We start from the raw sequence: 15,342 nt of genomic DNA on the forward strand, positions 1-15,342 counted from the left end.
TCATTAGTTACCTTCTATGAGGAAAGAGTGAAGAGTGAAGAATGGAAAAGATTAAGAAGGCATACTAATTGAGCAGAAATAAATATCTATCTATGGTGACATCACTAATATATTTTAGCTAAATAATGAGGAACGTCTCCAAGATTCCCTAGTCCGAGTCTCTACAACAACGAATGCAAGTGGACAGTACTAATCATTAGGGTCCATATGTGTCTGCGCTCCCTTTGTTATAATTCTTCATCTGTTTCCCTTTCGTAATGTATCACTATGTTTTTCTCCCTTCTACAAGGTCTTGTACGTGGAGGAGGATGCCACCGCCTCTTCTAGTTTCCTCTTTGCCCCTTAGACCGGGAAACCTACCCCTTTTGCTAGTTTCGCCGGCGAGAAGCCATCAAGGTTGCTGCCAACCATGAAATAACCAATTCCTTTTAGTCTATTCCTTAAATGGAATAACATCACCCGAAAAAAGTTGGAAAAGGAAAACACAATTGATCAAGAACGGTTGAGAGAAGCACGTTTCTTTTTCAAATTTAAATTCATTCTAACATGGATAAAAACTGAAATCTAAAGTATTAAGAAATATTATTTAACTACTATGTTTCATAATGTGTGTGTAAAAAAATATGAAAATGATGCATAAACCCTTCTTGGGTGGGGGTTATCTAGAGAAATAATGGAAGAGAAAAGCGGTACGTAATAAATATGATATATTATGTGATGTGATGAAAAGTGTGTGAAAAAAAAAATTAAAGTGTTTATCGGTGTCTATATTATTGAGTGTTCTATGGCTACTAAAAAATATAAGTGAAGGATAAAAAGAACAAAGAAATGCTTAATAGATAATTAAATGTAAAATTTCATGCTTGCATTTTATAAAACTCCAATAAATCTGGTAGAAGAGAAGAGATAAAATTAGTGGATATTAGAAGCAAAAAATTAGGTGGCAAAAACGCTGATGGAAAGACATTGCGTTGTTGTTGCTTGTTTTACTCCTACAAATTTGGTCACTGAGCACCTCACGGAACGGATCATCATCCTCATAAAACACACTCTCAGCATTTCCTACCATGATGCTTTCAAAGACCGAGTCTTTTTTGGTTGGCTCACGCTCCATGCATTTTCTTCAGAGAAATTTCATTTCATGTTTTTGAAGGATATGATTCAAAAGGACTTGTAGTCATTTTCCGGCGAGAAGTGATTTTCCACTACTCAAATGGCGTTTTCTCCTGCTAATTTCCTCTTTGTTTTCTTGCTGATTTGTGTTACGTTGTTGCTCGCGTTCATGTAAGTTCTCAATTCTCTAATCGTTGTTTTTAGTTTAATTGTTTTCGAACAATGGGTTCCTTGTAGTACTGATTGTTGTTTAAGCGGTATGGTGTAATCGAATGTTAGCAAATTGAATTGAATTTCAATTTCTCATGTCAAATTTTTGGGTTGAAATTGAAATCAGTTTGAAAAATGAATGGGTTGCTTTGAGGGTTGAAAATTCAGTAGTGAGTTGTGTCTACCATTTCACCACCAATGCATCTTGAAAGTGAATCGTATTCCATGAATATGATATCTATCTATTGTGATTTATGGAATATATAACATATGGAATATGGTTTTGTTACCTCTCCAACTATCTCTCTGTTAGGTAGGATCTTAATTTGTTGCCCAAGCACTTGTTTGTTCAGGAGAAACTGATCCAATTCGGAGTTGTTGATGACTAAGTAAGAAACTAACTTCTAACTGAGCTAAATAATTCTGAAACTAACTAGTAACATTATACACAGTAAGTGTTGATCTACCTCTTTCCCCTATAATCTAGTAAGTGTTGTTGAGCCCTTGCAATCATCAAATATTAATTCTAACAATGATCCTGAGATGGAGCTTCCTTGATCAGCTAGTGAGCCACAATCTGAGTAACCAAATCAGACCACTAAACCTGCACCATAACATGTCACTCATAATTTTCCAAGTTTCTCAGAAGTTTCCTCAAGGAAAAGGGACACTCCAGGAATGATACAATTCCAAGAATCCAATCCAAGCCTTGAAAATGAAAAATAATAGATAGATTTGTATCATTACCAATAAATGAAGTCCCTTCCAGCAAGATAGACCTTCCCATTGTTGTTAGGAAAGTTACTACAAATTGCAATAAAAAAACCTCTATCCTTTGCCTAATTATGTTTCTCTTGATCACTTGTCAACTAATCACAAGAAGTTCACTATTATCTTAAACATCATTCTTGTTCCTAAGACTGTTTCTGAGGCTTTGTCAAAAAGGAAATGGAGAGAAGCTACGGAAGAGGAGATGAATGCATTAGAAAGGAACAACATAGAATTCTAAGTGAATTTTCACCTTGAAGTATAATGCAGATGAGTCACTTGGAACGTACAAAGCAATGTTTATCAAAGACTGCACTCTAGCCTATGGAATCAATTATAAGGAAACAATCAATTTTTTATAAGGAATCATTCACCCTCGTAGCTAAGATGAATATAGTAAGAATGGGTAACTCAAATTTGAAAATCTCATTTGTAAGCTGGGAATATAAGACATCTATTGTGTTGATATGTAGATTCTGTATATAGAATGCAAACCAATTGAGAGTATCGGAAGATTTGTTTTAGACAAAATTATTTCACGATTAGAGATTATTTTGTTTTGTTTTGTAGCATTGAATCAAATTATATATAGATGTACTCTATCAGTTCCGACTGAATGAGAATGAATCAAAATCATTCATTAACACATTCTTCAACAATAATGATAGGGTATTTTAGGGTATACTTGTCACTTTTTGCAATATGATCTAAATATACTGAAACGTGACAAATGGTACTGGGGGGGTGGGTGGGTGTTCAGATTGTCAAAAGAAGTTCACTTAATGGGAGTGGTTTCCTTATGGATATGTTGGGGAATATCCAAAATTTTATTGTAAAATTACATCTCATTGATAATACATTGCCATTATTTTCTCTACATACTAGGCTTTATGGTTTAAGACTGAGTATTATGTTGCCATTACTTTCTTTTTTCTATACTTAGTTCTTTAAAGACTTACTATGTTTGGACCATCTTGTTAGTTAATTCTGATTGTAAATTCAATGACAGATTTTTTTCTGCATTGCTGGCTTGGATTTTGAGTCGGATTTTTGGTGCATCTGTTGGATTTTGCGTTGGGGGATGTAACAGTTTAAGAGATGTGGTAGTGGTATTTAAAAAGGTATTCCCCACCCCTCATTCTTCGCTTATTAAGAATTTTGAAAGACATTGACCATGTGTCAACATAACACTTGGTATAATAAAGTTCACTCACTGACTAAATTTTATTATGGTAATTGTACCAAATAATATTTTCCTCGATAACATCTGCACATTTCATCTTTTTGTCGTGTCAAATGCCTGTTTGTCCTTCATTCCAAATTGAAAAGGTCATCATGATTGCAATGCCCTGTGTAGTAAAGGTCTTCTTTTTGCTCACCATGTTTTCATGTTGAAATGTGATGATTTTATACTTTCATTTTATATGTTGTAATTGTATTTCATATATTAATTTCACATTTCTCTCCAAATGTTCATTTTGGCCCTTTCAAAAATTTTGGTTATGCTCTGCCACTGATTGTACCATATTGTAAAGCTTCTACTATGAAACTGTACAGTGTAGGATCATCAAAATAATCGGAGCCTTGTTCACTAAGCTTTTTATTTGAAATCATAGATGAGATTCCCTTAGCTTCCTCCATATGAACTTTAGATAAAAGATTTAAAAATAAACTTGGCCTAAGATAAATAAGGAATTAGGTAATGTGATTAGGTAGCATAATCATTGAAAATAAGAAAACAATGATATTATGTATTTATTGTGCGTATTATATGTCATACATTCAACTTTGTAGTTGAGACACATGGATTGAGTCCAATGTCTTCGGTTTCTTCTCATTGAACAATCACCAAATCCTTGAGGGGTCTAAGATGCATATAAATTTAACAAGCTGCATATATACTTCACATGTGAAATTTGATTATAATTACTAATATGACCTTTCCTTTTATTCTTTGATTTGTTTTGTTAGATTGAATAAAATAGTAGCTTCCATGTATCTCAATCCCTTGTTTCTAATGATTCTTGATTTTGCAAATTCATGAATGTACTGTATTCACACGAAAACTACTATTTCAAGCTATTCGCCGAAGAATCATGGTTCTCAAGTGTTTGTGCTTGTCTCTGAGGTCTCATAACTCTATATTCTATTGATTTAACAGGGTGGTATCGAATCTGTATCTATTGGTGAAGTTAAACTCAACTTATGCTATTCGTTGGTCAAACATGGTATAGGTTCCAGTTCTCGGGGTCCAAAGTTGCAAGTGTTGATATGCAACTTAGAAGTTATAATGAGACCTTCAAATAAAAGCACAGGGAAGAAGAAAGTTAAGAAACCCAATGCTCGTGCTTTCGGCAAGGGAAAGTGGAGAATTATATGCATTGCACGATATTTATCAGTTAGCGTGAAAGATCTAGTTCTGAAGGTATGCATCTCCATATTTGTGTAAATTTTTTATTGCTTGGTCAAACATGTGTTGATTTTAGTATTTTCAATCATGTTTTGTGTATTTATATCATATGACTTGGAAAAATGGGTTACTAAATATTATTGCATAACTACAACCATACAATGGTAATTTATAACTTATACAATTATGCTAATAGCTACTTTACCAGAATATGGCTATATTACAGGAAGCAAATCTTTGCTAATTCAAGGAAATAAAGCAACGAATCTGTCACAGAAGAAACAAAAATAATCTCTACGCATATAATACAAATACTAAGAAAAATGTATATATATTTAGATAATCAAATTAAATGATGCTTTTTAAAAAATCAAATCTAATGATTATGATGAGGATTGAGACAAAGTTTAACACAACATATCTACTTATATATTTAAATTAACTTGTATTTAATTTCCTCTTGTATTTAGTGAGACTGAGATCTTATTAGAAAATCTTATTTAGATCCCTGAGAGTCTCTTTTCAATGTTGCAGACACCTAAATCTACTTTTGAGATCAAAGAGTTGGGTTTGGATATTTGTCAAGATGGTGGATCTGAGTCAGATTTATTTGTTAGATTACAAATATTGCCCCTTGTTATTCACATTGGTGACCCTCAAGCTAGTTGTGATCAGTTATGTAATTCTAGTGGTGGAGGATTCAGTGTTTCTAGTCAGGCATCTATTGCTGCTGTAGAAAAGTCTTATCCTTTTATCTGCGAAAAAATCTCCATTTCATGCGAATTTGGTCATGTTAGGTACTATTTTTCCTTGTATTCTTTTTTCCTATCACTCATGCACTTATTTCATTTGTTGTTGAAGAAGAGGAAGTGGATCTATATGCAAGATATTCAGGCGTTGTATGGTGTAAACCTTATGTTATGGCTGAAGGCTGTGGGAGTTTGGGAGGGAGATACTTCAATTGTAAAGAGAGATTCCGGCATACACATGGTGCACCTCTCAATTGTGAACTGAACTATTAGAAACAAACTTTTAGTTTGACAAACATTGCATGGTTGGACCCAAATTTGAAAATACGGGTACTTTATTTTGGTTTGGTTCATTATTCTGGTGTCACACCATGTGTACCTAAGAATTTTTTAAATGATAGGATTTGCCAAATGGAGGTTGCTTCTTAATCTTTATATTTATATCTAGTCATCTATTGCTTTGCTTTGAATGATGCCTCGTTTTCTTGTACTTGGTTTTCCCTTTCATAGTTTCTAGTTTCTACATATGTCCTCAAATCTAAAAGAGAAAAATTCACTTGTTCATCCTGTGGCGTTGCAGAATAGTCACCTGACTATGACTTAGAAATTCTCATCCTTTCTTCATTTTCATTTTTGTATTTTTTCTTTGGCTTCATAGTTGTTATATTTCTTTTGGACACAGGGAAATAGGTATAGTTACAAAGAAAGTGGACATTTCCTGTGGGGAGGTCACAGTGAATTTGAATGAGAGGTTGCTTGTGAAAAAAAAGAGTTCATTGGAATCTCCTTCTAGCTCTGACAGAACTACAGGGCCAAATGTTGATTCTATGAGCATGAAACAGCCGCCCTCCACGATGCAACAAAAACTAGCACGCTACTGTTCTCTATTTCCTGAGAAGGTTTGAAATTTAATCATAATTCATTTTTTTTTGAAAAGTGTGTTCTATTTAAAGAAAATGTATAGTGATTTTTTCTGTGCAATTTGATGAATAATCTCATAGATCAAGAGATCTTTGATTTTATTCTTGTTTCCTAAAATAGTTTAGGACTCAAGTATATTTTCTATAGGCTTAAATGCATTTGTTGCCCCTGATATATCGCCAATGTGCAAAAGACAACCCGACTCTTTTTTTGTCGACGTTTGTACCCTCAATGTTTTGAGAAAGTATAGTGAATGCCCCTCCGTCAGATTGACGTTAAAAAAGTAACTGAGGGGCTGACGTGGATTTTCTTTTTTTATTTTTCTTTTATTTCCTCAGATGCCACGTCATTAAATGAAAATAAAAACCTTGAAAATTTATTGGAGAGGTTCGAACCCAGGACTTCATAGTGGCAAAACACACACATTACAAATTGAGCTACATGGACAATTGATATATTTGACAACAGAATTTTATTTATTTCATATATCTTCTTCATCTTCTTCCTCATCATTCATCTTCTTCCCTTACCAATCCTTAACCCCAACGGCCCAACCCAGATTGAACCTCCTTCCTCCGCAGCCCCACCAGCCACCGTCGTCGCCACTATCACGGCACGGCGACACCATGGTGGCGAACACCCTTCACGCCCCAGCGATTTCCCTAACATCAAACAACAACAACACCACCACTTCTCCCCAATTTTCCAGAACACCCAATTTTCCCAACAACAACACCCAAGAACATCATCCACACCATCATCATCATCCAGAACCCAGAACACGAATTTGAACTGCGAAATTGAAGGGGGAAGAACAAAAATTGATGGATTTGTGGTTTTCCTTCATATCTGCATGTTTATCCCTTTCTTCCCCCTTCAAATTTGGGTTTCTTAGTGTTGGATTTGTGGGTTGTGGGTTTTGGGGTTATGGTGGGTCGTGGGTGGCTGGGTTTGATGGTGGGTTGTGGTGGTCATGGGTGGCTGGGTTTGATGGTGGGTCGTGGGTAGCTGGGATTTATGATCGTGGCGGTGGTGTTGGGTGAGAGGGGGATTTGGTGGTGGTGGTGGTGGGTTTCAATGGTGATGATGAGAAGATGGTTTGGTCCATGAATTATTATTTTCTTTAGTTTGTTTGGTCCGTGAAATAAATAAAATTCGGTTGTTAAATTAAACAATTCTCCATGTAGCTCAACTGGTAATATGTGTGTTTTGCCACTATGAGGTCTTGGGCTCGAACCTCTCCAACCAATTTTCAAGGTTTTTATTTTCATTTAATGACGTGACATCTGAAGAAATAAAAGAAAAATAAAAAAAGAAAATCCACGTCAGCCCCTCCGTTAGTTTTTTAACGTCAATCTGACGGAGGGCAGTCGGGTTGTCATTTGCACATTGACGATACATCAGGGGCAACAAATGCATTTAAGCCTTTTCTATATTATTATTCAGATTTAGCAATGGATCCAATTCATTATTTCTAAAGTTTCAGATGGTACTAGAGCTTCTGATATGAGATACGTTGCTTTCGCCAAATCTAGCGATCTTGAATTAATGTTGATTAAAAGTGATATCAATATTTAGAATTAAGTTCACTATTGTATAAAATTATTAAAAAATGATGAACTTTTTTTATTTGTAGTGACATAACATTAAATTTTTTATTAAAAACATAAAAAGTTATAGTATATGGGGTAAAAATTAAAAGTGACTTGATTGCTCTTTTGTTCCCAAGGTATCACAATTGCGTGAATTGAGCCCCCACTATTTCTTCTTGGGAAATTAGAGAGAGGGAGAGATGTAAACCATTTTTGAATTATTCCAATTATGAATGAAATATAGTTAATTCAGAATTAGAGTATCCTTATATAGATGACTTAATTGCAGTTTTCATCTCTGATATATCACGATTGTGCTATATGAGTCCCGATTTTATAAATTAGCGTGATATGCGTCCCATATGTTTTTTCTGTGTGAGTTGGAATTGGACCCCCTCTTAAAATTGGTACCCCATGGATTTTCTAAAAAACCCATACCCCTATTTTAACACCCTATTTTTCCCGAGCTTTAGGCTTTTGGAATGAAAGTTGTTTCCCGAGCTTTAGATCTTGGAATTGCAAGCTGTTCTCGAGCTTTAGGTCTTAGAATTTTCTGGAGTGATGGTTTATGAGTGAAGATGAGGTTCCGGGAAATGATATTTTGAGTCAGGTATAATCTCCCGAAGTTTGGTAACCTCAAAATCAATTTTTGAACATTCCAAGCTTTGTAAAGCTCTAAAAATTTACGTTATTCTTACCGAGGTATAAGGCTCGGGAATTGATCCGATTTCTTCGGGTATGGTTTTTGAGGTTTGGCAACCTCGGGAACACATTTTTCACATTCCGAGCTTGACAAAACTCGAGAAATCCACATTTATAAATTACCGATGCATAGCCTTCGGAAGGATTCCGGTAGTTAGACCCTCGGATGTTTCCTAGCCACCAAATCTTGGAATAGGATATCCCGACATTTAAAGCTCTAGTGTTCCTGAGGTACCAAAGCGTTCCAACTCCATTTTTCCGTGAGCACTTTTGACTCTTCTGTCAGTGTTCTGTTGAGACTCCTGTGCCGGGTGGCAACAGCCACACTCAAACGACCCAAAAATGATGCACAACCCCCCATCTACTTCATATTCATATTGTCTTGCAGGATCCATCCTCAGCGTCTTCACGAAAATGGAGATGAGGAGAGCTCACAAAATGGATTGGGCTTCGGTGGTGGATGGGTAGAACAGATTGGAGAGGTAGAAAATGAACAAGTTTTCTATATTTTATTTCACAAGGATGTGCGAAGGAAAAGAAAAGCAAAAAGGGAACCAAAGATAGAGCCATCAAAAAATGGGAAGGTTCAGAAGAAGAGCAACAAAGCAATCAGAAATGGGGGTGCAGTGCTAGAAGAGTGTTGACACTTTGAAAATCGTTCAGATGAAGAAGCAATTGAGGAGCTAGCTGGACATTTTCTGGATCAGTAGAGGTGAAAGTGGGTTGGTCGATGGGGCAAAGCGTGTGGTCATTCGATTGCCGCAGGAAGCAAAGCGTGTTCGTGTTGCTGTTTGGTATCCTCCAGTTGGGAACATTGTTAAATTAATAGTTGAAATGGGCTCATGAAGCTCAAGTTGAATTTTTAAAGAATTCATCATAAAAATTGTGTTTATTGAAGCTAGTTAATTCATTGAATCATATTGACTATCTATGTAAGGTTAATTGTATTCAAGTCTGCCAATTTTTTAGAGAGCTCATCTCTTGCAAAGGAAGTTAGGATAGTGCTTACTTGGTCATTATTCTAACAAGTTTCTGTTTTGTACTTTGTTTCTATTTCTAATAAAGCAGCTGTTTGAAAAAAAAATGGCTGAATAAGTCCTTATAAATGGGAGGGCAATCAATCCTCTCCCTTGAGATAGCTCTTGGGGTATAGTTAGACTTAACCCAAATTCTAAGACCTTTGGGTGATTTAATTTGCAACTCTAGGCTTTATTCAAAGTTCTTGTCCTCTTTGTGATGCTATACTAGATAATCAGTTTCATTTTATTTTTCTGATTATATAACCACAGGAAAAAAATGTTGAATAGTTTTTTTAATTAGGTTAAAGCCAACTGTTGGAATAATGCTTGCTATTGATAGGTCAGCTTCAATCTGCCAAAGCTGAATGTGAGTTTCGTGCACTGCGAATATGGTCTTTCTGTTGAAAATAACATCATGGGCATCCAGTTGAAAAGCATCAAATCACGCTCCTTTAAAGATATCGGGGAGAGTACACGCCTTCATATTCAACTGGAGTTTAATGAAATTCATGTATGGAGCGTGTCTGTCTATTTGTTGGTTTCCATTTTTCGCTCTGCTTCTTGCTGACAAGTTTTCTTTTGCTTGACATTACAGCTTCTTAGAGAAGCTAGTGCTTCCATCCTTGAGATATCGAAGGTGAATTTGGCCTCTTTTGTGTACGTACCGGTACAGGTATGCTATTTGAGCTCCACATAATTAAGGACCCTTTCTATTTGTAAAATTGGTATTTTTTTGTGTTTACTCCATGTGGCAATTTTTTTTAACAATTAGGAGCAATGAAAGTGTAAAATTCTGTTTAGACTGTTGTAAATAATGTAAACTTCTCTTTTTTCCCTATATATAGATCTGCTACTTTGTTTCTCTTTATTTAGCCAGATTTTCTCATTTGTTTTTCATTATTAGCATACGTATATGAAGTGTGAAACAGCCAAGCACAGATTAATCAAGTAAATGAAATTAAAATAGACATTTGTTGACCTTTATCAAGTGAATACTTCCAATGTTGTATAAATCAAAGAGTTGGACGATAAATAGCCGCCAAGTGACAAAGAGAGTAAACTCGGTGTTCCAAAAAATGTTATGATGGATCAGTAGTTACCTAAGATAAGATAGGAATGTAAGCCATTAGAGAGAAAGTTGTGGTTGCTTATTGGTGAAATTATATGATTTATCGTTAAGGTATAGAAAGTAGAACAATGAGTACAAAGAATGTTGAAATAATATAATTGAATGAGAGGTGGCCTGAAAAAGCTGTCAAAAAATGACACAACAAGGAAGAGGATTAGGAAATCTGAGATGAATCACTGTTCCAAAAAATTTGGTACGATGAGCAGTCCACCAGATGGATTATTGCCTATTGTTAGGTTGTTAATACTATGTAAAATGAGGAGAAGACAAGAGGCATTGGAGTGAATCCGTGTGTGCCTACTACACGACGGTGGTCATTATATATTGTTGAGAGGTCCTACATTGACTAGAGATATGGTCAAAATAGTCCTTATAATTTGTAAGGAAATACTCCTCAAAATAGCACTCGACCAATGTTGTTAATTGCGGACCGTGGGAAATAGCGGAAAGCCAAATTTTTTTTATGTCAAGCCCTCAGAGCGGCAAATAGTGGATATCGGTGTGCCCTCAGAGCGCTACGCTATAGCCCTATAGCTCAGCTATATAGGTTATTGAAGAACCCTACACTCGACACAATCCTATCTTATATGTTAGAATAACACACATGGAGCTAGACATATTTTTTCTTAGAGAAAAGCTTATCAACAAGAGATTCTAATCAGTCATGCTCCTTCCTTGGGTCAGTATGCTGATATTTTTACTAAGTTTGGTCTCCCTTAAGGTTTGATACTTTGAGAGACAAACTCAATAAGGCTGACAAGTTCTCACTAATACAACCTCCTTAAGTTTGCAGGGGCATGTTAAAATGTATTGTTTAGTTTCTGTATTAGTTTGTTAAATTATGTTTACAATTTATAATTGGTAATTATTAGTTTGTTAAGTTGTTAGTTTTTTGTTTGTGACAACTATCATTTTTTGTTGTAACAGCTGTCCTTATAACTTCTGAGAGCAGTTTGTATAAGTACAAGCATCTCTTTGTAATCTGTATTCACTGTGATGAATATTCAGAATTGTTCTTCAGTAAAATTCTATTCTCTCTCGTCTTTTCTTTCTAATACTCTTCTCTCTCTCTCTCTCTCTCTCTCTCTCTCTCTCTCTCTCTCTCTCTCCCTCTCAACTCTTTCAAAATATAGATCATATGCACAAACCTTTTGTCAAAGATAGTTGTCCTAAGGTTCTTGCAAGGACTTGGTGAAACATCTGCCAATTAATCATTTGAATGGACAAAATTAGTGATGTCTCTGGTAAAGATAATCTCTTTGAGAAATTGACAATCTATCGCAATATCTTTTCGCCTTTCATGAAGCAATGGAAGCCATATATAAGGTAGTTGACTATGACTAGTTAGGATCATTTGTATAATCTCCTCCATTGAACTCCTTAAGTAGCTATTTCGACCATATGAGTTTGCAAGTGGTTGAAGCCTTGACTCGATATCCTACTTTTGTACTTGATCTTGTGACCGCATTTTGTGTTTTTCTGTTCCAAGATATCAGATCACCATTTTGTACACTTCCAGGATATTAGATCACTTCCAGTAAATACACACCCCAATCAGCATTTAAATGTCAAATGAATTGAATGTGATCACCCCTAATAAATACTCCAGGGACATAGATCATCAATAAATAGTAAAGAAGAATGCTTGAGAACAAGCTAGAATAAGAGTAATCTGATCCCCAAACCATTTTTTAGTTGCACTATTGTATTGTGTTGTTCATTTGATGTGTACTTTTGGATTTTGAATACTTTTGTTAGTATTCTCTGCAAAACTAACCTTTTTTTGGGTCCTTTCTTGCAGTCCACCTCGCTTGTTAGAGCTGAAACTGAAATCAAGCTTGGAGGTTTACAATGCAATATCATAATGAACAGATTAAAGCCCTGGTTACTTCTCCACTTTTCTAAAAAGAAAAAAATTGTACTTCGGGAGGATGCTTCTGTTGTAAAGCCGAAATCAGCTGATAGCAAGACCATCACGTGGACATGTAAATTGTCAACTCCTCAGTTGACATTAATACTTTTTGATATGGAAGGTTCTCCAGTGTATCATGTACGTGTTTGCTAATATTTACACATCATTATTTTATGAATTACAACCATGCAATGCTTTAAATATAATAGTTTTTATTTTTGCATACATAATATTGTGTTTTTGGCGATTCATATAAATTATTGCCTCAATAAAGCTTCTGAGGGGCTTCGTATTTTATTCTAAAGTCATCTAGTATGATCTTCATCCAAAACAGCTTTTAAACTCTTATTTTCATAGCTCGAAACTTAGACAATGCACTTGACCATTAAACTCCATTTCGCTTTTTATTTCTTCATATTGCTAGACATTCTGCGGAGCTAAATTTTATAAACTAAAAATATAAGTTACACAGATTACTGTCACCCTAATTAATGTAATTACATGATTCTACTTAGCCTATACAATGTATCTAGACAATTACTTACTTCCGAACAGGTGGTTTGTTTGAATTTTTCTTTTTGAAGTCTCTATATCTCCAATGTTTGACCCTTTTAATTTTTATTGTTTTGGATGGAAGTTATCTTTCTTGTGCATTATTTTATATGTTAATTTAAATGATTTGAGTAAAGACATTTACTACAAAGCTTCAATCTATTGCTTTCCAAATCTAGGGTCGCTTACAATCAGCACATCTATCGGCAAACAACATTTCAAATATGGGGACTACAGTACACGTTGTGCTTGGTGAGTTAAATCTCCAGTTGGCTAATGAATATCAGGAATGTTTGAAAGAAAGCTTTTTTGGTGTGGAATCAAGTTCTGGCTCCATTATGCACATTACAAAGGTTACTTTGGATTGGGGGAAAAAGGACATGAAGTCCTCTGAAGAAGATGGTCCTAGGTGTATGATAGGCTTATCAGTTGATGTTACTAGCATGGGAGTTTATCTAACTTTCAAGCGTGTAGAATCATTCATATCAACAGCAATATCCTTTCAAGCTCTATTGAAAAGCAAATCTACTTCGAAGAAAAAATCAACGCAGAGCCGAGGGAGTGTATCAAAAAGTTCAGGGAAGGGAACTCAAATGCTGAAATGCAATCTTGTGCAGTGTTCAATATATGTATTGGGAGAGACTGGATTAGAAAATACAGTTGTTCCAGATCCCAAGCGAGTCAATTATGGTTCTCAGGGTGGCAGAGTTATAATAAACACATCAGCAGATGGTACCCCACGCAATGCAAAGATAGTATCCACTATTTCTGATGACTACCAGAAGCTAAAGTACTGTATCTCACTTGAAATCATTCATTTTAAGCTATGTGTGAACAAGGAGAAAAAATCCACACAGATAGAACTTGAAAGGGCGAAATCTATCTATGAGGAATATATGGAGGAAAATAGGCCAGTAGCAAAAGTGGCTTTATTCGATTTGCAAAATGCTAAATTTGTAAAGCGCTTAGGTGGCCTTAAAGAAAACGCAGCCTGTTCCCTTTTCAGTGCTACTGACATTACAATGAGGTGGGAGCCTGATGTACATCTTTCGTTAATTGAACTTGTTCTCCAGCTGAAATTAATGGTACACAAAAGGAAGCTTCAGGAGCGTGGTAATGAACATGTGGAGGATATGAAAAATGAAGCAACTATGGAATCAAGGAATCTTGAAAAGAAGAAAGAATCTATTTTTGCTGTTGATGTGGAAATGTTAAATATATCTGCTGAGCTAGGAGATGGAGTTGATGCTATGGTTCAGGTGCAGTCAATTTTCTCTGAGAATGCTCGTATAGGAGTGCTACTTGAAGGACTTATGCTTAGTTTTAGTGGGGCAAGAATTTTCAAGAGTAGTCGGATGCAAATTTCACGAGTTCCTAGTATATCTGCTAGTTCATCTGATGCAAACGGACCTGTAGCCACAACATGGGATTGGGTAATTCAAGGTCTTGATGTTCACATTTGTTTGCCATACAGATTGCAATTGCGTGCTATTGATGATGCTCTTGAAGATATGTTGCGAGCTTTGAAGCTTATTGTTGCTGCAAAGACTAATCTGATTTTTCCTGTGAAGAAAGAGAGTTCTAAAGTTAAAAAACCTAGTTCAGTAAAATTTGGATGCATTAAGTTTTTCATACGCAAGTTAATAGCTGATATTGAAGAGGAACCAATCCAGGGATGGCTTGATGAACACTACCAGCTGTTGAAGAAAGAAGCTGGTGAGTTAGCTGTCCGGTTAAACTTTCTAGATGAATATGTATTGAAGGCCAGGCAAGATCCAAAATCTACTGATGACAGCAATAATGCTTCTGAAGAAGGAAAAGTTGATTTTAATGATGTTGAGGTTGATGTAAATAATTCTTCAACTATTGAATCCATGCGAGAAGAAATTTATAAACGATCTTTCCGATCATACTACGAGGCATGCCAGAAGTTAGTATCATCTGAAAGCTCTGGTGCTTGTAAAGATGGCTTTCAAGCTGGTTTCAGACCCAGTGCCTCAAGGTCTTCTCTTCTTTCAATAACTGCAGTCGACTTAGATTTAAGTTTGATGAAAATTGCTGGTGGAGATGATGGGATGATTGATGTTGTGAGGAAGCTTGACCCTGTCTGTCTTGAATATGATATACCATTTTCTCGACTCTATGGGGCAGAGATTGCCTTAAACACAGGTTCTCTTGTGGTTCAGATTCGAAATTACACATTTCCTCTTTTCTGTGGAAGTTCCGGTAAATGTGAAGGTCGTCTTGTGTTGGCTCAGCAGGTAG

At 35.6% G+C, this 15,342-nt stretch overlaps 1 protein-coding gene across 8 annotated transcripts in view; it reads left to right on the top strand.

Moving 5' to 3' along the window:
• The first annotated feature begins 915 nt into the window (after nucleotides 1–915).
• Nucleotides 916–15,342, top strand: part of LOC130734130 (protein SABRE-like) — a 34,616-nt gene continuing 20,189 nt past the window's right edge. For 3 of the 8 annotated variants that reach the window (XR_009017764.1, XR_009017763.1, XR_009017765.1), the window contains exons 1-9: nucleotides 916–1,284; nucleotides 3,101–3,212; nucleotides 4,253–4,516; nucleotides 5,036–5,298; nucleotides 5,933–6,149; nucleotides 9,825–9,995; nucleotides 10,080–10,157; nucleotides 12,415–12,663; nucleotides 13,257–15,338. Coding sequence is in view for 5 of the 8 variants with exons in the window: in XM_057586441.1 (XP_057442424.1) it covers nucleotides 1,214–1,284; nucleotides 3,101–3,212; nucleotides 4,253–4,516; nucleotides 5,036–5,298; nucleotides 5,933–6,149; nucleotides 9,825–9,995; nucleotides 10,080–10,157; nucleotides 12,415–12,663; nucleotides 13,257–15,338 (3,507 nt within the window). In the remaining 3 variants the exon portion in view is untranslated. Of the gene's footprint in view, nucleotides 1,285–3,100; nucleotides 3,213–4,252; nucleotides 4,517–5,035; nucleotides 5,299–5,932; nucleotides 6,150–9,785; nucleotides 9,996–10,079; nucleotides 10,158–12,414; nucleotides 12,664–13,256; nucleotides 15,339–15,342 lie in introns of those variants that run through there. The other 5 variants (XM_057586441.1, XM_057586443.1, XM_057586446.1 and 2 more) reach the window with 5 other exon arrangements.

This window comes from Lotus japonicus, chromosome 1 (assembly GCF_012489685.1).
Source record: "Lotus japonicus ecotype B-129 chromosome 1, LjGifu_v1.2".
In the NCBI taxonomy this organism is placed as follows: domain Eukaryota; kingdom Viridiplantae; phylum Streptophyta; class Magnoliopsida; order Fabales; family Fabaceae; genus Lotus; species Lotus japonicus.